This window comes from Nylanderia fulva, unplaced genomic scaffold (genome assembly GCF_048542155.1).
Source record: "Nylanderia fulva isolate GAGA-0341 unplaced genomic scaffold, ASM4854215v1 Scaffold19, whole genome shotgun sequence".
Taxonomy (NCBI): Eukaryota; Metazoa; Arthropoda; class Insecta; order Hymenoptera; family Formicidae; genus Nylanderia; species Nylanderia fulva.
The window spans coordinates 890,997-916,584 of NW_028190161.1; the positions used below are offsets into that span (position 1 = coordinate 890,997).

Here is a 25,588-nt window from a genome sequence, read left to right on the forward strand (position 1 = left end):
GGTTATGTGTTGCAAGGTAGAATTAAGATAAATTTACATAGTAAAATTCTACATAAGAGAATGCATAAATTATTAAATAATTATTTAAATAAAGTAAATAAATTAATAAATAAAATTATATAACATAAAGCAGCAAATATTTATAACAAAATTATTCTTTTTTTGAATATGTAACGTTACCATAAAAGAATTTTAGCTTACAAAATTATTTTAAATATAGATTATTTTCTTTTTGAAAACATAAAAAACGCCGTAACAATTTAAATAAAATGTAAAATATTTAATAATGTCTGAAACTGAAATATGAAAAATATAGAATTATCTTAAATTGTAATTAGTATGTTTTTAATTAAATTATATATTATTTACATGTGCATTTAAAATTATTTTTCTAATTTTAAAATTTCTATAAATATATGCGAAAAAAGAGAGGAAGTGAAAAATGGAATTACAAAGAAATAAAAAACTATCTAATCTCATATCGAGTGAAATATGCGGCATCTACGCCCTCTCTGTTTATTATTGGAATATCTTTCACTAGACTAATTTCTAGGACAATAATCATTAATATTGTACCATTATCATCAAAGTCATATCACGTTATCGTCATGACATAGCTAGTACACTCATCGTTACTCTCCGATCGGGATTGCTTCTACGGCGATTCGCGTGCGCGCTCTTTTTTTATCTCTATCACAAATTAACACAAGACGGATGCACAGATACATGTCGTATGTTATATTAACGTACCATTGTTAACAATTTAATTTTAAGATATACATACATCAAGATAGTATATGTTGAAACTAATCAACAATGACATTGATTTAACTTCAACAATGCGTCCGTCCTGAAAAGTGTCGCTTATTAAATCTATTTTGATTGCTTATATGCGAGTCAACATTTTATCGGCCAAATAAAACAATTTACAAACAACTTTGTTAAGATCTTCAGATTAGAAAATAATGACAATGACCATTTTTTTATCAAAGTTATAAAATTAAAATAATTTAAAGCTCAATCTTTTTTTTTGAGATTACTTGTAGAATAAAATCTCGTTAACCATTGTAAATTTAATTTGATAAATTTTATGTTTTGATTATTTATTGAAAATTCCTGTCTTATAATTAATTAATATTTCATATATAATAGTGTATATGTCATATGTCACTATTATTACTTTTAAATTGTTCTGTAGTGGTAATAGTTGACAATCATTTTTGAATATATAATTACAGAAGAATCATTTGTACAATTACATACAATTATTTCATATATAACAATCAGATTATAAGAAATTAAGGTTGTTTATGAATCGTCTTATATGATCGGAAAAATTGCAACTTGCGTTTAATTCTATTAATTTAGGCCTGGACAAAACCGCGAAGCATTCCTGATCTGTAAGTAATTTTTCAAAACACGTCACTTTCTACCTTATACATATACTAAATGTGGTAATCTTAATCGCTGATATGTACTCATATTGAATACAAATTATAAAACGTAACACTCTAGAATAAATTTGCTGCATACATCGAGAAAATTTCTTTCGTCAGGAAATATAAATATACTAAAGAAATAAACATTTGTAAAGAAATTAACGCAACAAAATTGCTATAAATTTATTTTAATCCTCCGGAAATCGTAATATCTATTTAATATATCACGTATAGATCATATAATATATGGATCACGTATAGTCGCAAAACTAATTTTCATTTTATTACTTTTAATTAATTCTTTTGTCATTAGATATCTTTTAACTTTCCTCAAAAGTGATTATATTTAAATTTTAATTATAAATTGCACATAAAGAGTTATACATATCATAATATAATTCGATATATCGGAATTATTGAACAAAATATTTTTTGATTTCTCTCATTCACAAACACGCCACGATTTTCGGAGGGTTTACAAGCGCAGATACATTTTGTGATGCGACTTTTACAGTTACCACACCAAGCATACAACTCGATTCTGCGCGAAAATCGTCGATCGTGATGCCAGGACGATCGCGAACATACATGTGCGATCGATCGAGACGACCCATTTGCGAACAATCAGTTAAAACATGTAATAACAGCACGCTCGTGGTGAGAGATACATTACAAAACTAGTACAAAACTAGCAGCTAGGTACAAAAATGTAATTAATCGTTAATAATGAAGGCCGCCCGGGAAACTGCCAGGGACCCAACTCTGTTCGCTCTTTTCATCTTCCTTTCTTATTTTTTTTTTTTTTTTTTTTTTTTTTCGTCGTCTGGCTTTTTTCATTATCGATAAACTCATTTCGGTCGACGTATCAATCAAGTCTGATCGGATTTTTCCCTTTTCTCTCGATTTCTCTCTTGCTTCTTTATACGCACGACCATTCATTTTTTCTCTCTTGAGCGACTTTCACGTGTTTAGAATGTCGTAGAATTGCTGAGGAATTTAATACTGCTCGATTTTGGCGAATTCGCGAGTGCGGAGTGGCGCGAGATTTGTTTTTTCTTTTTTTTTCTTTATCACGTACAACTTGATAGTTGAGAATCGGTTAAGTATAAACAAGACTGAGAAGTTGCGATAAATATAATTTAATTCTATTAATAATTATAAATATTTAAATTATATGTACACTAAAATTATAACATGGTATCATTGTGGCCTCGCACCAAAAGGAAATCGTTGTACAAAATATTTTCATAAATTCTGTGTGCTTGATTATAAACAAATGTATGTATATAATTCGCAAATGATCCTGTTCAAAGTAAATCGTGTGTGTGTGTGTGTGTCTCGCTTAATAAATATTTATTTACAAAAATCTTATGGTTCTTGGGGTTCAGTATTGAAGCTCTGATGTCGCTATCTTTTTACATCCGAAGTAAACCACATACTTTGTCTCACTTGATATAAATCACCGATGAATCTTTAATAATATCCTAGCATGATCTTTCACTCTCGAAACACTGAGCAAGAAATTTAATCGATATCTGACAATCATTGAGATACAATATGTTTTTGACAGATCTAAAGGATAATATAAATCTCTACAATCTAGTGGTCGTGAAAATCAGCTGCAATTTTATAGATTAATTATAGATAGACAAATAAAAGACTAAAAGAGGGATAAGTGTGCTCTTTATCTGGGGGAAGAAAGAGGGCCTCTTCGATGTTATATAACTATCTCGAACCACTGCGCAGTGGCGACGTTAAATTACAGGAGTAAAGCTTACGATATTCGGATCTGGACGAAAAAACCGGATCACGAGCGATTCTATATACGTATAAAGAGATATTCGCAATAAAATGTTAATGCGTCTTAGCTGAGCCCGGCTAAAAATTGTCGCACAGTTCGAGAATACGTCATCTTTTTGCAGAGATATTTTTGGGAAGCGTATACGATAATATAACACATTTTTTTTTTTTACTTGTTTTTATTGTTTTATTTGTAATATTCTCCGCTCCATAAATAATGCCGTTGTGCAATATTGTGTCTTCGTCGTGAAATTAAATTAGTTCATTACTTGTGATTACCGTCATTACTTACATATTGACAATAATCTATTTAACAATATCAATAGCTAATGCTAAATCTCGCTTATGCGAAAACATGCGATAATTTGTTACACTTTATCATATCTGTGTGAGATCTTTTTTCAACATCGTAAATTATCCTTCAATTCCAGTCGAACTTGCGTTACTTTTTAACCGGGTTTTTAATCGACTTATATAGCTAACGTTCGGAACTAGAAGATAGTCGATAGTTTTGTTTGATTCCGTTGTATAGTTAAGACATCATAAAATACCACGTAGAGAGAGAGAGCATCTTTTACGTCTTTTTATTATACTAAATAACCGAATAAGACACCATAATACCACGTAGAGAGAAATAGTATTCTTTATGTCTTCTCATTATATTAAATAATCATTTGGACAAAATTGCCAGAAAAATCTATGATTTGTCGCGTCAAATATCCTTAAAGGTAGCTGTTATATAATATCAAGTAAAAATTATACTTGTAGCTTGAAATATATAAGAATCATTTAAATCCTTTTTTCTTTACTCGAATTATATTATTCTTCTGTAATTTACTTACTATTGCACAATTTTTTATGTCTACAAAATATTTCTAATTATTTGATGCAATTTTAACTTTTAGCTTGAAGATTTTATAATTTATATTTAAACTAATGTGTAGATGTTTTGAACAGCACCTTTATACTTTTTTCCAAAATGCCACGAATTAGATGACGATTAAGTGCTCTTATCTTTTGTTTTTTTTTTTTTAAATTTTTTAGAGAAAAGTCAATATGTTTGAATGAATTGTGTTAGAGTTTAGAGTAAAAAATAGAAGCTGAGATTTTTCTAGACACTGACTCGGATATAGAATTAATGTTTTGTCAAAAACATCAAGGCGCGCCCACATTATCCACGCGAGCACTATTCCAGGAGCACAGCGAAGAAACATTGACGAATTACATTGCTCTCTTCTCATTTCGACGACATTACGTGGAAATTCAGCTATGCCTAATTCTAGAATTTTATGCTATTCGTAATAAGCGCCACAAATCTGTTCACGTTCGATAATTCTTCTTGTGTTGAAATCTTTGATTTCTCGCGAAACATAGATAATTATTTTGCTCAAAAAATTTTTAGACATTTTTATACACATATACATACATATATGCATTTTTTCTCTGAATGTTGCGTGTGTATTTATAATTTCAAACTTATTTCTCGCGTCTATAAAAATTATATTAAATTAAATAAATATATATAAACGCCTTTTTTATTTATGGTAACAACTTTTTGATTTATGTTACATTTGCGTTCTTCATTATATAAGCACCTCGTTTCTCTTTATCATCTTTGAAATGTCAACAATATACACAAGTAAAAGTTTTACAAACCCCAAAAAAATGTTTATATATATTTTCATAATTTCTTCGAGTCTCAATTTAGCAACTTAATAAAATTGCAATCAATAAAAATATTAAACCTAGGAGCAAGGAATCTAAAACAAAAAAATGAATACATACATTAAACTAATAAAAATCTGCATCTTACATTCGCTAATCGCGCACTAAATTTAAGCAGTCGAAAACTCTGCCTTTCTTCGCATTAATGGAATTACTTCGCAAAACCGTATGTTTTTTTTTATCTCTAACATATATGCTCCTCTCGTTTGCAATCTCTTAAAGAATTCGATTCCACACAATTCCAGCTTCCAGTTGTGAATTGTACATAGGCTGTCCAAATATTTCATTCGAAATTGCGCCTTGAGTCGTCATGATTCACGTAGACGTGCGAAAATTGGACGCAATAGTTTACGCTTTCATGCAAAAAAGTTGCCACTAGCCGACTATAGCGTTTCGTATAAGATTAATAATAAAGCTTACAATAGAGCGGGCGACGCCCGTAAAACTTACGTGATCTCAAATAAGAATTTTAGATTATACAACGATATTTTGATTTCCGTGGAAAGGGTATTTCATAAACCCAGTAAAGTGTCAAGAAAGCTAATGAGAGCCCAACTTGATTCTGAAGAGAAGCACTTTCTCTTTTTCGTCGCGGGGCCCGCTATATGAATAATTAATAATAATTGCGATCGAATCTCGCTTATATATCGCTACGAAGATGAATCTCGATATAACAATTTATTTGAGATTCACATTCATAGAAGTCACGAAGCTATATATACTATATAGAATCTTGGCGCGCAATTTTCGTCAACTTTCTATATTTGCATAAATTGGCAGACTCGCAAATTTGCCAGATTATTAGTTCATATCTGTAATTTTAATTAGTCATGCAAACTATATATCACTTTTTCAATAATTATGCTATAGTTCATATGACTATGTAATATAGTACCACCAGTGATTTCAGTAGTAAGAAAATGGGGATAAGCGAATTTGAATCGGCGTTTACATGTAGACGCGCTTTGATTTCGTGGATTGTTTTTTTTTTTCGCAGCTTCTCGACGAGAAAGAGAAAGAGCGGGAAAGCCGGCGGCTAGGAAGCGCATTTAAAGAAGCGTAAAGTTCGCACGCTCGGCACTCTTCGATCGCCCTTTATCGAGGGCGTTCTACGAGGGCACGACGACACTTCGACGACGTAAAACTCGTCGCCGACGACGCGTCACATTCAGATATAGAGGCATCTCCGTTAATTGACTAAATTTCTCTCTCCGCATATAATATTATATATTCCGGCATCGTTTAATGAATCATTTTATATATACGATCAGATCTGCGGCCTGCTCGCACGACAGTCAGTAACTCTCGTTTTGTTTTGTTTTTTTTTCTTTTATAATAATTCGCTACGACATTTATTGAGCGTGATCTTACGTCGACGTATAGAGACTAAGGTAATTAGTTTCAAATACCATAGAGCGACTTGTCGTTCTTGATTTTTTTTTCTTCTTGTATGGCGCAGGAAGTCGTCCCCAGATTAACGGGACTCTAATTAACGAACTATAGCGTGTTTGAGCGAAGCGAGATTATTTTAGAGAAATGGACGCGCGTCGGCGGAGTCGCCGAATTCCGCCGGTAACCTATTGTTATTTCGCAAAACTTGAAGCACCACTCGCATTGTTTCGCTTATCTCGGGTCATCCTTTGATGTTATAAATGGACCGTCATGGTTGGTTGATCTATTATGAAAATTAGATAAGCTCTAAATATATTGATTGTATAATTTTGATTTGTTTGACAGTTCAATCTAAGTAATACTTGAGCTGTTGTAATATTAGCGCAGATATACGTATAATATAGACTCTTGATCAATAATTTTATCAATCTCTTGAACTACTTTTATCATATTGTTACTATGATATTGCAATAAGCATTAAATATAGTACAAGTTATTTACTCAAATTATAAAATATTTTTAATTTTCTTCTCTCTCTTTGCTTTTAAAACTTATCTCAAAGTTTTATAAATCTTTCTTCGCGGTGAAAATGTTACATTTTCAAAAAGTTTCCTTTCTTCTTCTTCAAAAAAAAAAAAAAAAAATACATAACGTACAGTGTATAAATGTATACAACTACATGTATATAGAAATAGAATGCAGATAATATAACAATAGAGATTTATCTCTTTGGAAAAATATCGAATTCTCACATTATTTAACAACATAGAATTTGGATCCAGAATTTCTATATTTTGTTCTCTATTTAAAGATTTAAAAAATCTTTTTCTCAATATGTCTTCCATATATCTTCTTCTATTTTCTACATTATACTTATTTTGATTTTTTATTACTTCAAATTATTCCAACTAAGTTAGGAGTTAATATCGATACTCGTAAGCTATGATCGTTACCGATTCGTACGTCGGAGCTCGAAATTTTAAGGGAACATCCTGCGAGTGGTGCCAAGATGCGAGGACGATCCTTGAGTAGCGGTAAAAGCGACGCTTTAAGAAAGCGCCGCGGGTAGAACAGAACGCAACATAGGCTCTGCTGCTCGTAGATGTTGTCAATGTGGCGTTAGTCGTCGTCGTCGAGGCCGAGAAGCTCCGGCGGAAGTCGCCTGTGCCGGCAGCATACTGTGAGACAGAGTACTCGCGCGGCCAACCGGAACTGGGGACTCAGTGTACCAAGAACGATCGCTTTCCAAAAGCTGTTCGTCACCCCTAGCCACACCACGGCGAAGTGTAAAAACGGCACCTACGAATAAATAATATAGGTCAAGCTGGAGATATTCAATAAATTGTGATCACCCGAACATGAGATTCTTTAATTTAATCCTTAGTCCCGACTCATGGATCGTTTGCGACCCAAACGAACAAGTAATTTTTCCTTAGGTACCTCCATTTCTTAATAACAAACTATATAAAAAAATTATTTTTATCGAAATATTATGATTGGGACTTCAAGTTGAAGATTGCAAGAAACTCCATGAATTTCTTCAGATTTTTTAAAGCGTTTTTACTGATTCAAATAACGCAAAGACGCAAACGACCCATGAGTCGGGATTAAAGGTGCCGAAAAGAACCGTCGGGACTAAGGGTTAATTTTTTTTTTTTTCACACTTTAATCAATTCTTCGTAATAATGCGAAAATTGAGAAACTGATGCTTATACTCTGTTACAAATGTAAACGAGAAAGAAATATAGCTTTTGTAGCTTTTTCAATGATTTAAAATGACATTTAATAGCGCATAAGTACTAAGAATATATTCCCTTATATTTTCCAACTACTTATAACAATCGCATAAAGTAGTCGGAAGTGTCCTTGTGTCTGAACTTCTTATGCTTATGTACCGACGAGTGTATGCTTTATTAACCTACTCCGCTTTACGAACCTGTCGACCTATATTTTTAATTGTGTCATTTCCAGTGCCCCTTTTCACAAAGTTTAAAATTACTTTTAAATCACATCAATGTCAAGCAAAGTATCAGTCTAATAATCTTCTAATACAAACAACAAATACTATATTATGCTACAATAAATATATAAAGCAAAGCATTTAAAAATATACATTTATAAAAAAATAAAATTATGCATATAATTAATGCGGATTAAAAATAGTAGCATACAAAAGGGCGATGCAGATTACATAAATGTCAAGAGTTTTGATTGTCTTTCTAATATCACCGTATTTTCGATGAGAAATTGTGCCTATTATTAAGTTTCAAATTTTTAAATTAAGTACGCACTCATAAAAAAAAAAAACTAAACTTGCTTATGTAGAAACATAGTCTTATATAATTCAAACTGCTCAATTGTTCTTATAGTCTAAATAAAAAATGTACAATCTTAAAGTATTAACAGATTCCCGAGTATTTTATTTATCGAAATTATGTGTAGAGAAAGACAAGATGTTCCTCCTTCATTTTAATAGCAACTTTTGCCCTTTTGTTGGGCAATTAAATAAATCGCAAAAGAATGGCATTACCTGAGGCGGTCCGTTAACGACTGCATATATCCTTAGTCCGGCGTACGGTGCCCATGACACCCAGAAAGCCATCACTAGGACGAAGGACATAATGTGACTTGGGTTGCTCAGATTTTCCGATAGCGCGGTAGCGTACTCCTTGTCGTGGATCAACACGCCGGACTTTAGTCGCCTCATCATGGAGAAAATATAGAAGTACGTGTAGACGATGGTGATGACCGACGGTCCCAACACGAGAATCGACAGCGTGATGGTGTATGCGGCCATGTTGCCCCAATCGAGCATGCAGATGAAGGCCTCGCGATCGAAGATCGGCTTGTTGAAGCCGAGCAAAGGCGGGCAGCACATCATCGCCACGCTGATCCACGTGAAGACCATCCAGCATTGACATCGGGTTTTCGTCTGTACGGTCTCGTATCTCAACGGTTTCCTGCAAAAATCGTCCGAGAGACCGACGTATTAGAGAGGTATCAAAACTTGAGTCGCCTGCACGAATCGATTTTTTGATCATATAATCGCGATATACCTGATAGCCAGATAGCGATCTACGGAGATCCACATGAAAGTGTACACTGATACCGCCCAAAGTGTGACTTCCAAATAACCGACGAGTCGGCACACGATGTCTCCGTAAACCCATCTTCGTACCAGAGCCGGATATACCGAGAGCGGAACCACCAACAGACCACATAGGAGATCTGCCGAGGCGAGTGATAGCAAGTAGTAATTTATCACCTCGGAGGGACCTGCGAATAAAGGATTTTTAGTGTTCATTAAACGTATTTGATCGATTCTTTAACAACAATGATATTTTAATTGCTATGTTTATACGTTCGTTGGCATCAATTCAGAATTTGACATCCAACAATTTATTATTTTATTAATTCATTAATTATTTTATTAATCTATTAATTCATATTATCATTAACAGAATATTAATAATAAATAAAGTATAATTATAAAAGTAGCAATATAAAATAAATTATAATAAAATACTTACATCCCACATAATTAATTTTATTAATAATCAAATTGTATTATTTATGGCTTATGGCTTTCAAAAGGGAAAAGAAGATGCGCTTGAGCGCTGAATGAACGCTATGACAATTGAAGTGGACATTATGAATACAATATGAAAAATATAAAAAGTGCGAATGCGAAGCATCCTTGAATCGTAGGCTTACCGCGGAAGTTAAGGTAGGTGGCGATAATGAAGAGATTCGAGAGGATGATGGCGAAGGCGACCACGAGGATAAGGCTCGACTGCATGAGAGCCTCCAACGAGGGCTCCTCCATGCCGCCACCCTTTCGAGCTGCATCCCCCCACCCACCCTTAGATGCTTTTACCCTTCACCCTCTTCGCGATCTTCCTGTTACCAGGTGCTGGACGCTTCTCGAAGCTCGTACTGATCCACCTTCCGCTCTTGCACGTCTCTTCTTCGTGATGTACTTTCCGTTTCCGCACTATTAGAAATAAATATTGAAGTCCTTAGGCAAAAGAGTTCTCGATATTGAAACTGTGTCTTCAAGGATCTTGATATACTATTGATGTAACCGTGTCACTGTAAATTTAATCAAACAATTAATAACTTAGGATAGCTGTGAATAAGCTTATTTCTTGTGGAAATTTATTATATTTAAATAACTAAGCATATTTCTTTTTTTCTTGTAATAGTCAATTTTCAATCAAACAATTTAACAAATGATTCCAACGAAAGATAATACAACCAGAGATGAAACACTTTACAAATATAAAAATGCATTTAAAATATTAGTTCAATGCTAATAATTGATTATAAAATTGTTCTATATTATAATTGTATATGTATATTTATTATATAATTGTATGTATATATTAATTATTAGATATATCGATACTCTAGCTGTTAAATTGTTAAACTTTTTAAATTCGCATATTTCTTTGGATATGAATCTTATCAAAAAATATGATGAAAACAATGTTCAAATAATTAAAAAAAAAATATGATAAACGTATTCTTAAATAAACGATTTCCATAAATGCCTACAAACGCTATAAATAGATAGAGAATAATAAAAATATCAAGTCCGAGCCACGCGCACAGTTCATCTTCAGATTTGAGGTCAGTGTGTCAGCCCCAGCTTGGCCATAGGGAGAACGGTAACATAGGAGAATTGCATTCCGAATGATAGATTGGTTGGATAACGTGGAACAAGGATATCGGGCAAGTTCTGGAGCGTTCGTGCCGATAATATACGCCGTATATTTTTCCCCCTTTTTTATTTTTTCCGCGAAAGCCACGTAACTCTTCCCTCGTAGAAGCATCCCGCGAACGACGCCTTCCCACCCTAGGTATCGACCGCCATTCATAATTTAGCTGAGTCGATCCTGAATGGAGGGGTATATTGTAGCGTCGTGCAGTCGTTCGTCGCGTTTCCCGAATTAAAGTAGAACTTCCGCATTTTCTGCACGACGTGACGTGACATGACACCATCGACGACGCGAAGTAAAGGAACAGAGTGACGTGAATTAACGTTGCAATCAAAACTCCTGCTTGATATTATACCCTCAGCTGCATCGTACTTTTTGTATGCTATTTTTAATCCGCATTGATTACATGATAATTAATCGTGTAAGTATACTTGTAATAAGATCCGAAAATTAAATTTCTTTTCTTTTTTATAAATGTAATGTTTTAAAATGCTTTGCTTTATATATTTATTGTAGCATGATATATATAATATTTGTTGTTTGTATTATTGAAAGCAATGAATGTATTATTTGTACGTTAATGTATATAATATTTTCTTATTATTATTTGTATTATTTATTGCGCACAAATATTTTGATGTATAAAATATTGAATTATTTAATATAGAGTATAATACATTTCCATTCTGTTGCTACAATTTGGAATAATCGTGAATTTGTTATCTTTAGCTTTCTTTGTATTGTACTTATAGTTATCATTTATAGTTTAAAAACAAAATAATTACGTAATCGCTAATTAATGGAATAAATATTTTATGATTAAGATAATCATGTGCTGTTTAATTATTATTTTATGAATGTTTAGTATAAAAAATGCAATTGTGTTTCTTTCTTTCTTTCTCTCACATTAAATTTCAAAAATAAACATATTCGATATTTTTTCTCCGCACATTTTTTTTTGAACATTCTATTGATCTTTTCATCGGATTGGCCTCTTTAGCTAGTCACAAAGTAACTAGATAAAATTGAAAATCAGCTGCCATTCTGTCCAATGCACATGCGTTTACCTAAGTGAAAACGATAATTCGAAGATCGATACATGTCGCAATTATCGTCTATAATACTTGCTTAATTATAAGCAAGCCTCGTAAGCACCGACACGCGACGCTTTGTTACATGAAAAGCAGCTTAATGAAGCCCCGAGTGTATTATAGCTTAAGCAATTACGTTGCTGGTCTCTCGCCTTCGCCGCCACTACTCAGTCTTCGATAACGCGTGACTCCGCTACCGATTTTTCCATTTTTATTCCTCTTTTAGCAAATGTAAAAAACGCACGGTACAAATACTGTCGATCAACGAGATTACTGGAACGCAAAATAATCCCTGGCAGTTTTCTCTGCGGTGTGATAACATCGATCGTGCACTAAAATGCGGCTAAAAGTTTTTACGGGAGAAAATATATATTTGTTTTATTGCGACTTAATATATAATATATATATATGTATAATATTGCAATATAATATTGGTATCTATTAACAAAAACAGAGATATATTTCTGGTCTGTTACTTCAATCAAAATTTTTTTTATCAAATAACATAAGGGAACATGTTTTAGTATGTTGGTCAAAGATAGGTAATACATTAATTAACGCACGTTCTTGATTTATATTAAAACTTTAGATTTTTTTTACAGAGCTGCTAATTAAATTCTTTTTCTGAAAAAATCGTAACACTATATATTCTATAATTTATTCTAAAACTAACAAATATTTCTGAATTATATTCTTTGATTGATTAATTTGTACTTCCCAAAAAATTTAATTAAATAGAATTTAATTAAATTGCAACTGCGAAAATAAACGTATTTTCGGAATGAAAACTTGGAAAGAGCAAGTAAATAAAATTATTTATCAATTAACTTTGTATGGAATTTATCTGAATTTAATAAAAAAATTTTATTTAGAATTTAATTACTAAACTTTCAAATATATAATATTGAAAATCGAAAAGTTGCGGCGGTCTCGTCTGATTTTCTCATAGGGGAGGAAAAATTCAACTTAAAATTGATTAAATAATTTATGTAATTAAAAAAGCACCTGACAATTTTGGAACATTTTGTATAAAGTTGTTTTATATTTGTCTACATTATTCTTGCATGACGTGATCGAAGACAAACTTATATAAGGTTTGCCCATTTAAGACAGGAAATTGCAACAGAAATGTCAAACGATGATATCAACTATTTCAATATATAGTCATTCATGGAACAATATCTTGTATTAATATCAATAACTCTATTAATAACTCTATAATACTATTTCTATCACGAGACAATAGAAATTATTGTTCAACCTGTAATGTGGTTGTAATATGGTCACAGTTAATTTTATGATATAATTAAAGAACGAAACAATATGGAAAATTTTAATACTCAACATTAATTTATGATAATACATGCAAAAATAATTCCAGTTTCACTTTCATTGAGAATTTTCTCTGACATTTGTTCAGGACTGAATCTAAAATATATGACTTATAATTTCTTCCACATGTCTATAATTATATTATTTGAAAATTATTTTTTGAACGCAATAAATCTCGTAACATTGTTGCATCAAAGTTGTCAATTATGTCGAAGAATGCAGTAGAAAAAGTTGTAATAATAGATTGTAAACAGAAAGAGAATTAATAATCTACACCCCCCATGCATATTTTATCAAATATAAGTATACTAAATTTTATAAAAAATTCTTTTTGATAAACAATAATTAGCATCTTACAAAACTAGTTTAACTCAATTAAAGCACCACATATAGTCTAATCTTCAGTTTAACTCTTTCCAATCTATAATTTAGTTTTCCATACACCCTTACGATTACACGGAAACTGAGAAGGTCGATTTAAACACGGCCTCTCTCTCGTGGGTTCGAAACGTTGCTATTTTTACCCATTTTTATATCCGACGACAATCAACGGCGCGGTATTATTGCGGTTGACAAAAAAGAAAGCTCGGAGCGACAGCTTTTTCCCGGCGGGGCTCTTCAATTATCGTCGGAGCGAGAGCGCTTTCATATCGGGATCCACGATGACGAACAACCCCGAACTCGTATCCGACAGAGCAGGGGCTACTGTCTTTTGTTTAGTTAACCGAATATTTGCCCAGCCATGCGCATGTGTCGAGATAAGGGGTGATCCACGACACGAGTAGCGGACGCGCGCGAGTCAATGCACATCGCAGTTTTCCAGCCGCGTGCTTGGCTCGCGATATGAAATTTTATTTGTTTCTCGTAAATGCACTTATTATTAGTAAAAGTTCTTTGTGGCGACTTTGCGAAATAAAAATACAAAATTAGAAAAAATATAAAAAGCCAAACCTATCGGTGAAAAATCTTATTGATTCTTACACAATATTCTGGGTGTTTTCAGTTTTCTAAAAGTGAAATTTGAACAAAAAAATTGTGAATTTGAAATTTACTCGAAATAATATAAATGTCATACTTAAATATTATAAATTATTTAAAATTAAAAATGTAACATTATATACACGTATAAATGCCATTGATCAATTAGAGTTATTAAAAAAAATGACATAGCACATATGACATTTATACGAAACGAAGAAGTGACACGAACGAAAGATAACTGCGCACGAGAATGAAAAACTGAAAGACATTGAAACGAGGAGCACATGTTCTCGCTGTACGATAAATCTTTGACATGAAACATTCATAAAATGCGGATGGCAATTGCATGATTGCGCAACGGAAGAGAACCAATAAGACTGGAGCAGGCACAATATCGACAAAGCGGAGAATCTTGAATATATAATTAGCCAAGGCAACGATATGACATCGCGGTCCACGCAGCATCCCGCAAAAATTCCCCCAAAAATACTCCGAAATAATTTCACTGTCACCTTCGAACTGCACGTTCGAACGACGTCACACGTACCTCCTCGGTCGCATCCTGATCGCGTGCACCAGCAGCTCCGCCGGTGCCTGTCGCAGCCTCCTGACACTCCCTCTCGTTTTTCTCAGCGAGTCGGCAGCGATAGCCGAGACGCTGAAAGCGCGTCGTCGTCGACGTCGTCGTCGTCTTCTCGCTTCGACGTTGTCCTCGAATCGTCCCTATTTATTCCTCCAGCTCTGCCGTGGGATCCAACTCGGGACGCATTCGCGAAAGCACACCGCTACGCACAGGCGCACATATTCGCACTCTCGCTCGACCGGGACTTCTACAACTACTGACAGAGAACTCCGCTTCTCTTCCTCGGCCCGGGCGTCGAGGCGTCGATACGACGACGACGACGCTTGCGCGCCACCCCCGATCCACCCATTCCCACCCGGGCATTTTCGCGGCGCATTCGAGGCTGCGACCCTGTTGTCGCGGAACACCCTGTCTCTCTCTACTTCGTCGATTCCCGACAGGAATCTGCTCGCATTCTCCGCTGTCACGGGCGCCCGGAAATTTCGAGCTGTCAAACCTCGCGTGCGAGCGCGCAAGAAAGAATCGGCGAACGCGAATGGAAATTGTCGCATCGATCTCGTATTCTTCCTCTGCATATATATATATATATATATATATACATAAAAATACCTATATATATATATATATATATATATATATATATATATATATAGGGGTATTTTGCCCCTTACGATCGAATATTTCTCATGACGGCTGCTTATCGATTCTCGATTCTCGTAAGTACGTCGTTTCGTTTCTGCCTCGCCGAGCTTCAGGAATATTTATATTATGTAATGCGGAATATGTCTCTCGGATTTAATATGCAATATTTTGGAAATGTACTTTCTTCGCTAAACAATTTTGCTGTGTTCAAACTTACTTTGATGCGAAACAGCTGATTCGGAGATAAAATTGTGTTTTATTCAAAGTTTCTTATTGATTTCTCCTCAAGTCTCAAATGGTGCAGTCATAATTAGTTTGCATCGTAATTGATTAAATTCTTCTTCTCTATATAGAGAGATGGCTATATATTTTAAAAAATAATATATATAGCTAAATCAGGATTAATCAATTTGAATTGCTAATACATTCAAGCTTTATCATATGGTTTTATTCTGTGCTATGTAATGAAAAGTGTAATCGATAATTCTATAAATTCCAGATAATACTATAATTCCACTTTAAATTGCAAATCTTAAAAGTTCATTAATATAAAATTTTATAATATATTGATATATTATAATCCTTATTTTATACAGAGTTTGAAAGAAAGCAATAAGAAAGAGCTGAAAATGGAAGGAAAATATATGTTTTTAAATGCATATTAATTTACATAATTACTATACGAATAAGTAATATAATACTTTCAGCAGAAAATTTGCACTCTTTTAATAAGATTACTTTTTAAAAAGAATAATGCTGATAAAAGACCATTTATCTGTAAGAGGAATATATGAAATCGGTATATCTTTATGTTTTTTGACCTGCTGAACCCGAAAATGGAGCTTAAAATTCCGTACACCAGGGAAAAATGTAAAAATGCAATGCAGCAAATGTTTTTTAATGAACAAGTGGCAATTGTAAATAAAAAGTCTTATTTTATTAATGTTTTTGAGAAAAAAGAGAGAGAGGGGGAAATGTGATTACATTTTAATCTAATTAAAAAAAAAACATGACAAACTGATACTGACTGTGACGTCTTGTTATCTGTGATCCTAAGATAGTGACTTACGTCTTCCGGTCACAGGTCACAGACGTCACAATCAGTATCAGTATTAGTTTTTTGATTAAATTAAAATGAGCAATTTACATCTTCCCTTTCTCTCTTTTTCTCAAAAATATTAATAAAATAACACTTTGTTTCCAATTGCTACTTGTTCATTAAAAAAGATTTGCAAAACAGCTTTTCTCTAGGAAAATTACATTTTTACAATTTTCCCCGGTATTTGAACAATTTTCAACTTCATTTTCGAGTTCAGCAGATCATTCAAAAGATACATAAAAATACAGCGATTTTATATATTTTCCTTCAGGCAAAGGTTGGCTCTTTTTCAGCATTGTTCTTTAATTTTTGAGTTAAAAATTATTATTTTGTCGTCAAACAAAATTCTTGGTAAAATTTCAAGAAATGATTTATTTATTCAAATTGAGTCAGAGAGAAAGAAAGCTAGTGTCCCTTCATCAATTTGTCTTTAAACGGCGTTTCCCTTGATGAAGCCGTTCCCGTAATTTATTCGCACTCTTTTGATTAAAGCTAGAAAATCGACGGTGATTCTCATGAACGAAAATGAGATGAACGTTACATCCTCTGTTAATTACATCAGTCAGAAATTTAAATTAGATCTTTAGAGACAGTTCATCAAAATTTTATTCAAATTATTTACGGTGCTACTTAGTAGTTATTTAGAGCATCCGAGATAAAAAAAACAGGATTTTCACATATTAATGCGGCCGTATTCGCGATAATTTTAGCTTATTCATTTCTTCTTGCCACGATGTACTTTCATTTGAATTGTTAATTTGTTCGATCGTAAAGTACTTTTATAAAATACTCTGATATACGTTAGAGTTCTTAATTAAGCTCGAATATACAATAAAAAATTTTCTTTCACGAGTATCGAAATTGTAAAATCTTAAATTTATATTTCTTATATTTACTTAAATGATGTTCTTTTTATCGTTCAAATATCGTCAAGTCTATCAATATCTTTAATAAATTTTACTTTATTTTTAATTATTTGTTATTAATCCAACTTAAACGGCATCTTAATTTTATTTGAAAATAATATTTTTAATACTGTATTGTTTGAATAACTCATTATGTTTATTATTCCATTAATGGCAAAAGCAATTTAAAACAATTTAAGACAAAACTGATATGTTACAAGTGTTGTATCCTTCTGAATCCTCAAAGTAACGAGCTCTGATGTCAGTGACATATATATATATTACCCATAAAACGACAGTGGAAGGATAAAGCGATCCCAGGTTCTGGGCAAAGCGTCCGGCCCTGTCGTAGCGGCGATCGGCAGCGTAGCCTAATAGCGAGGATCAGCTACTGAATGATTAAATTTGGCACAGTTACCTACCATTCTGCTCGGCGATGCACATGTTCCATACATTCGCTCATTCTGAAACCGCGGGCATTGTGCCGCTCAAATTGGCACATCTCTGATACGAAAGTTCTGCAGTATTTCATTGTTACTTGGGCTGTGCCAACGAGTGCTTTTCTGCGATACACCACTTGCGCGACAGCTTAAGGAAAGACGTCTTAGACGATTCATCATTTCTATTCGTATTTTCCCTTCGTTGAAAAAATTTGAGAATATTGAATTTTTTTTAATTAACGCTCCAATTGATATAAATATGAATTCTCAGGATTAATTAGGATTTTTAACAAATGCAGAAAATAATTATCTCGCATGTATTCTTCCAGATTTGCGCGTAAAAATTGAGAAAACCACAAATTTCTTGTGAAAGAAATTTATATCACGAGGAAAAGATACAAAAGCATATTCGTATCATATTCGCGCGATTATTCAGAAGACACGAAGTACGTCAATAGGACGACGACCAACGACGATCACGAGATTTGTGTGAGGGGACAAGGACAGGGTGGTTAGGAGCTCAATAATCCTAGTGGTTTCCTTGAATGCTGCCGTTCGGTATAGCGGCCTTGTTCGGATATTTGCCGTAGACCCTGCCGCTTCTGGTGACCCTATAATGGATCTGCGGTGCGGCTTGAATCATTGACATGTCGTCGGACATGTGTAGACCGTCGCCGGTGCACAGTCGCTTTCGCCGTATTCCGATGGCCTTGTGTTTGTGTAGCTGTATCAGGCTGTGTCGCTTCTGCTGCTTCAATATCATCTTTTGATTGATCGCCAGACCGGCGTTACGTCTTCTTAGCAACCTGAGCGGCGAGGCCGCCAAAATTGCCCTGGTGATGCGACGTCGACAACGCCACAATAGAACGGCAGTCGCGAACCAGGCGAACCATGGACCGGCTCTGGGATTCGGAGGAACTGAGATTCTGGGATTCTCCCTCGACCAGAGAAATAACATCTGGGGACAAATAATTGCTTTGAACAATACATTTATCGCAAAAATTCTCAGCTGAAATATTCACGTTTAGAAATCGATACAAGAAGTTTTAGTAAAATACGTTGTATTTTAATGATATTGTGATTGTATTAAAATTACAATTAATTAATTTCTTTAGAATAAAACCGCAGAAATTTTTAAATTAGGTAATTGCAATCCACATTGAATGAATAACAAAATGTGACAATTTTTGACAATAATAAAAAATAAATTGAATTTATTTTTAAATTGTTTTATAATAAATATTAATTTTATTATTAAAAAATATTATATAGTCATAGTTACAGAGTCGTAATTAACTCATTTAAAATAGAATCATTTTATTTAATAAAATAATTCTCTAATTTAGTAGAATCATTTTTCTCTTTGACATACAGAAATAATTTTATCAATTATTATTACTCAGCTACAATAGAATTATCAAGTACAATATTTATTATTATTAAAAAAAAAAGAATTGTTTTATAATAAAAATTGATGTGATGCGTTTATTTCATTATGTTACTATTTGTAACATGACAGCTTGTGCAACTGTACAATATAATAAACAATTTTAAAATATTATTGACATTGGAGATATCAATCCTATAAAAATTGTTTAAGCAAACTGTTGTAAAAATATATCGCAGGGAATTTTGCATAACGCAACGAAAATAGAAATTCGATATTCGTTCTCATGATAAAATATTACCCCGACTTGTGAAATCGGCAGGTGATTTGTTTGCAATCTTTTATATACTGATATTAGTTTGAAGATTGTGTGCGAGAAAGCATCGTGCAGCTACGACGATCGATTTCACGGTCGTCGTAGCTTTTCAAGGCTGTGCACCTTGAGATCCACGTGTGGATCCCAAGTAATTCGCTTAGAGCCTCTACGTCTCGAACACGTTCGCTTGTGTCGGACAGCATTTCGACTTTTATAGCTCCGCGACATCTCCGTCGTCGTCGTTCGCGTGCACGTAACCTTGCGCTCTCTCTTTTTTTCTACCAAAGTGACCTATTTGGAGGAGAACTCTCGGGGTAAATTTCACATTGGTCGCACGTTTTTACTGTCAGGACTGACCTTATAGATCCACTCGCTGGCGTTCTGCCTGAAACTAGGAGCTGAGTGGACTATGCGAAACATAGAATGGCCGTGAACGCTGCCTCTGAAAATACGCCGATCTAGAATTCAAGAAATAATATTGAGAAGTTTAATTTTCAATTATTCAAATATTACTCATTCTGTTTCGAGATGTTTGAGTAAATTAAAACCTTGGAATTAAAGTCTCTAAATTAATGAAAGAGAAAGGACTAGATTAACAAGGTAAAATTATAAGGAATCGATTGTTAATATCTATGAGTGTGGAAGTAGGTACATACCTATTCCAAAAAAAGAAACGGAGACATGGAGATATATTAAGCTAGTAATGCATAAATCGATATAAATCAATAATTCAACACAGTTATATTGCCGGCTGTAGAGACTTAAGTAGATACAAAAGATTTAATTCTGGTCGACAAAAATGTAAAGAATGAATATTTTCTTGACGATAGAACCAACAGAATTGAAACGTTTTACGTTTCAGTTCTAGGGTGAAAATAACATAGGGAGAATTGTCAGAAAGCTGATGTGTTTGTTGAAACACATAATATCATAATATCTTATATTTATATGTTTAAGATACATCGACGATATTTATCAAATATGTTTGATATGTCAACGAAATTAGTGGAAAAATGTAAGGGAGGTCAAGTATGTGATAGGAAAGTGTTGCAGAGATACATTTTAGATACTTCACTATACTATGTCAAGGATATTATATGCGTTTCCATGAAACAGATGGAAAATAACATATTCCACGTGCAAATGTATAACGATGTTTTTCAAATCATTCGTTAAAATATGCGGAGGTGGTTTATGCAACGAGGAACGTTTCGAGGAAACGCTTACTGAAGCAGAAAAACACATATAGTATTATCTGCATTTACATGAATATAGCTTTCTATTCCTAGATATGTCTAATATATGTATAATCTGTTTAATTTGATTGAGATTATATGCAGCATGTCTAAAAAATATCTCCCTAATTATATATATATATATATATATTTTTTTTTCGACGTATTAATAAGTAAATAAAGAAATGTGCCTTGGAAAGCATTGTTCCATAATATTATAGTATACAATACATTTTAAAGATAGTAGAAACAAATATATAATCAGAAAATTAATTTATAAATAAAGTTTATAAATAGAAATAATTAATCTTTTTTTAATTAAAGTTAATTTTAAATATATTTTATATAAAAAATTAACTTTTATAAAAATTATTTATTCTACTTATAAACTACGGAATTAACAATATATTATTGATATATAATTTATATGTACCTCGTTTACAGTCACATTAAGTTTTCCAATTATAATATATCCCTTCAATCTTCACCCCAAAAATTCACTGCTCACGCAGTGACGCTCAAATTTGTTCGTCGACTCGTGATGGTGGTAAATAATTAGGCAGAAATCGTTACTGCCAGAATGAGGATACTTGAGCAATGATAAATAGATCTAACCAGGAAGCTGTCACTGAATATCGATGATTCTTGGTGAGAAAGGCTTTCCTTTCGATCGCGCGATGTCTTATTATATTAATCAGTTTTAGGCTTCCCGCTAATCTCCGTGAGGGTGAGACTGCGACGAACTCGATGGTTTTGTTCACGCGAAAAAATTCTACCAAAAATACGAGTAAAGAAGGGCTTAAAAAAGTTGTAAAATAACATATAAAGCGGAGCAGGAGAGCGCGAGAATTTAGACAAAGGATGGTGAAACTCTTAATTGATCGTCTGACATTGGCTGGCAAACATGGCGATTAATCGATTGCGACATGAGCGAAACTTCATTGGAACAAATATTAAAATTTTATATATCAAGACATGATAAAGCATATTAGAAAGATATGAGTCTTGCTTTTGTATATAATGGTCATATAGAAACCAACAGCTCCGACATGAGAGCGAATATATATACATATCTATTCTTCTTCTCTTAATCATAAAAAAAAAGAGAATAAATATATATATATATATATATATATATATATATATATATATATTCTGGATATTTTTAAAAAATTTATATAAAATGAGTATATATATGTCTCTTTTCAAAAAAGGTGTTTTTAGACAAATTAATTAATTAAACGAAAAGACAAATAGTAGATCAATATCAATTTTAAATACGCGTACATATGTTTACAATTTAAATTGTACACAAATATATGCTTATTTGATTAAATTTAATTAAATTAATATAATTAAATTTAAAAGCATTAATTTGATTAAATTAAAAATTATAAGCCGTTTTATAATTAAAACATTCCAAAAACTAAATACTTTTAGTTTATTTGATAAAAAAAATTAAATTACATTTAAATATAAAAAATATAATAATCCAATAAAAAATGTTTAAATAAAATGCATATAAATAATATATTAAAAGTTTCTACCATATTTTAGAGAATGCTTATATCTTTATCTTCTAAATTATCCTGATCATTTAAGCGTACCGAGAAAAATGATTTCTTCGTCATATTGAAGTTCCACCTATTCCAGCCTTGCCACCCTTTCGCCGTCCTACTGCTTTCCCGTGACGTCACGGGTCGTGTAGGTCAGTAGGTCAAAACCTGGATACGTGACCTGAGTGCAGTATATGTATTCGTGTTTGCGTCATACATTGGGTGTACAAGAATTAGCGAACATTAGATACTGCAAACAGAGATAGCATATTAATTCAGAATGGTCTTACATGCTTGGCGATAATTTGAGACATTAATGAAAAAATTTTGTTAGAATGTCAATATTTTTCAATATTCTAATAAAATAGACTTTTTATAGAATATATAATACAAAGCGTAACATTTTCTATAACATACAGTATATTAAATTGCACATACCTTCTATCAAGAGTAATATTATATAAATAATATCATTCGAATTATGGAAACATAATGGAATTATTGGGACATATGGAAAACTGATTATTTGATTTGTGTATGAAAAAGTATAACATTTTAATGTATTTTGTCGATAAATTTAGATCGTATCTTTGATTAATTTCTCTGTGATTTGCTTTCACGACGGAAGTTACGTCTCGTTATTTACGATATCATCTATCATTGATATGCATGCCTTAAGGCATGCCATAAGGCATTACGATTTATAAAATCATTTCTTATGAAATGTAGATTCTGTGATTGGAGATATAGAAAGCTATACAATTTATATAAATCACAGAATAATCATAATGAAAATGCGACTTATAAAAAATTAATACACTGATTAAAATAGTAACTGTGTTTATAAAAGCTATAATTTATAGTTATAATTTTGCACAAATTAAACATATTGGCACATCCTTATAATAATAATTCTTATAATTTAAATTTTAATTATTACTGCGACATTTTTATAACAATTGCCTTGTGTCTATATTCTTGTCGTTCAACAATATTGCAAGTATTATTTTTCAAGGTTTACAAGAATTATATTTATAAGAATACATATTATTTATTAAAAATACATTAGAATATTATATATATTTATTATTTGACAAAATGTTTAGTAAACTATGATACACTAAAAAACTATAAAACGTACAAAATAAAAGTCTAATGCACATATATGTGCATTTTCAATTTTATTTTTTTTTTTAGAAAAAAGATATTAAATCATTAATATTAAATGTGTCTTCACAGGATATATAAAAATGGAATATATATTGTATTTTTTATTTATTTTTTTTTTATCGCGTGCAAAAACAATCAACGAATTATTATTGTGAAATTAATTTTCGGTTAATATGTTTTTGTATGTTTTCTCCCGAGAAAAGGTTAAAGTTTACAGTGTTCGTTATATAACTTTAGCGACTTCTCGCGATTATTAATTTCTTCCGCAACATTACTTCTCTCCACAAAGTGGAATTTTCTATACTTTGTAGGAGATATTGTGCGGAGATGCGTGTACTTATGATATTCTTTTCAGCTGTTTTTCTTATGAGTATACTATCTAAGAATTTCACTCGTAAAAATAAAAATTAGAACAACAAGATATATTTCTCTTGAAATGGTTACATTATTCCTCGCAATAGTAATAAGCCATATTGCAAACATCCTTTAAATTATAATTATTCTTAATTCGATTATTTGTGTAACTTTTAAGCTTATTAAAAAAAATACTAGCAACAACTTGCACAAATTTTATGAGAAAAAACATACAAGAAAGAAAAATGGCACACAAAATTAAAAACTACGCAGATTTTTCCTTTCATCTTTATTATAAGATTGTGTGTTTATATTGACTCAGTCATAATTTAGATCGCAGCCTAAAGCTAACTATAGAAATAACTAATCGTTAACCAACATCGTGATTGCAGTTTGGATGAGTCTGCAATTGATTGTGAGGACAAACCGGTCGGACTGCCGACGAATTATCGACAGAATAAAGTGTGCGCGAGCAATAATTAATGAAACGATGTCTACGATGTTTCTCGATAACGAGACTTATCATACGCACCGCGGAAAGAACGATTAAAGATAAAAAAAAAGGAAGTACTTTTGCGATCGCAGCAAGTTCGATTAACATTCCTACGCACTGTCGATAGCATTAATCATAAGCATTTCATTTAAGTGCACTGGTACTGTCTGAATGAAACATTACTTCGGCTTCACACTGTGTCCTTCGCATTTAAATAAGTACATTTATCCGGCTCCTTAATAGGAAGTGTAACAATACAAAGAGAGCGAGAGTGCTAGAGAGGAGAAAAAGACGGAGCGATTTTCTAAATTTTCCTTTCCCGTTTCCTTCATAAAGTCTGAAGAGTATCTCGTACTACTCGACTATGACGATGCAACCGTGAAACTTCAAAGTGCTAGAGAGACCAGAGAGTAGATGAGAAGGGTAGAGATCGTGCTCGTGGGAATGATCGTCGCGGTATATTATCCTGCCACATTGATTTATCTCTTGCCGGTCGCGATATGCTTCTGTGTTTTGTGCCCCATTCTCCTCTAATGGGCAATAACGTGACGATGATCCGCGCAATTATTCCGCTTCTCTCAGTTCGCCCTCATTCGGCGAGAAGTGAGCAAAAAGTGTAAGCGGAGACCTCGGTTGCAGCCACTGCACCACTGACCTTGGTCTCAAGTAACGTCTTGGCTGAAGTGATTCAGGAATTGCACAGGGACTTCTAGCGCGCGTAACTTCCAACTCTGGCATTGTAAAATCGACCGCTGTCTCGAGCAATTCCCTCGACGTTGTTGGCTAGACTTGGAAGAATCGAGTGTTTAAACGTAATCTTCGAAAATCTATTCTTCAATGTTAACATATATGGTAACTGCTCGAGAGAATAAAGAAACAATTATCTTATTTTACATAGAATTTTAGACAAAGTAATTTTAAACAGAA

General features: G+C 32.8%; 2 protein-coding genes across 3 annotated transcripts; both read right to left on the minus strand.

The window, feature by feature from the left end:
- Window positions 1-481: 481 nt before the first annotated feature.
- DopEcR (G-protein coupled receptor DopEcR) lies at window positions 482-15,333 on the minus strand. 2 transcript variants are annotated; one of them, XM_029309042.2, is made up of 5 exons: window positions 15,029-15,333; window positions 10,071-10,350; window positions 9,413-9,632; window positions 8,887-9,316; window positions 482-7,655 (listed from the first exon to the last, which is right to left on the minus strand). In XM_029309042.2, exons 2-5 carry the CDS (start codon window positions 10,180-10,182, stop codon window positions 7,476-7,478), a joined length of 942 nt encoding a protein of 313 aa, XP_029164875.1. In that variant the 5' UTR covers window positions 10,183-10,350; window positions 15,029-15,333; the 3' UTR covers window positions 482-7,475. The 2 variants fall into 2 exon arrangements, with proteins under 2 accessions (XP_029164875.1, XP_029164874.1); XM_029309041.2 differs by having other exon boundaries at window positions 10,071-10,448.
- A 3,344-nt stretch (window positions 15,334-18,677) lies between these two features.
- Window positions 18,678-25,399, minus strand: LOC114936152 (uncharacterized). Its single transcript, XM_029309244.1, has 3 exons — window positions 25,317-25,399; window positions 20,211-20,295; window positions 18,678-19,108 (listed from the first exon to the last, which is right to left on the minus strand). The coding sequence occupies exons 1-3, from the start codon at window positions 25,397-25,399 to the stop codon at window positions 18,680-18,682; spliced, it is 597 nt and encodes a 198-aa protein (XP_029165077.1). The 3' UTR covers window positions 18,678-18,679.
- Between the last annotated feature and the right edge of the window lie 189 nt (window positions 25,400-25,588).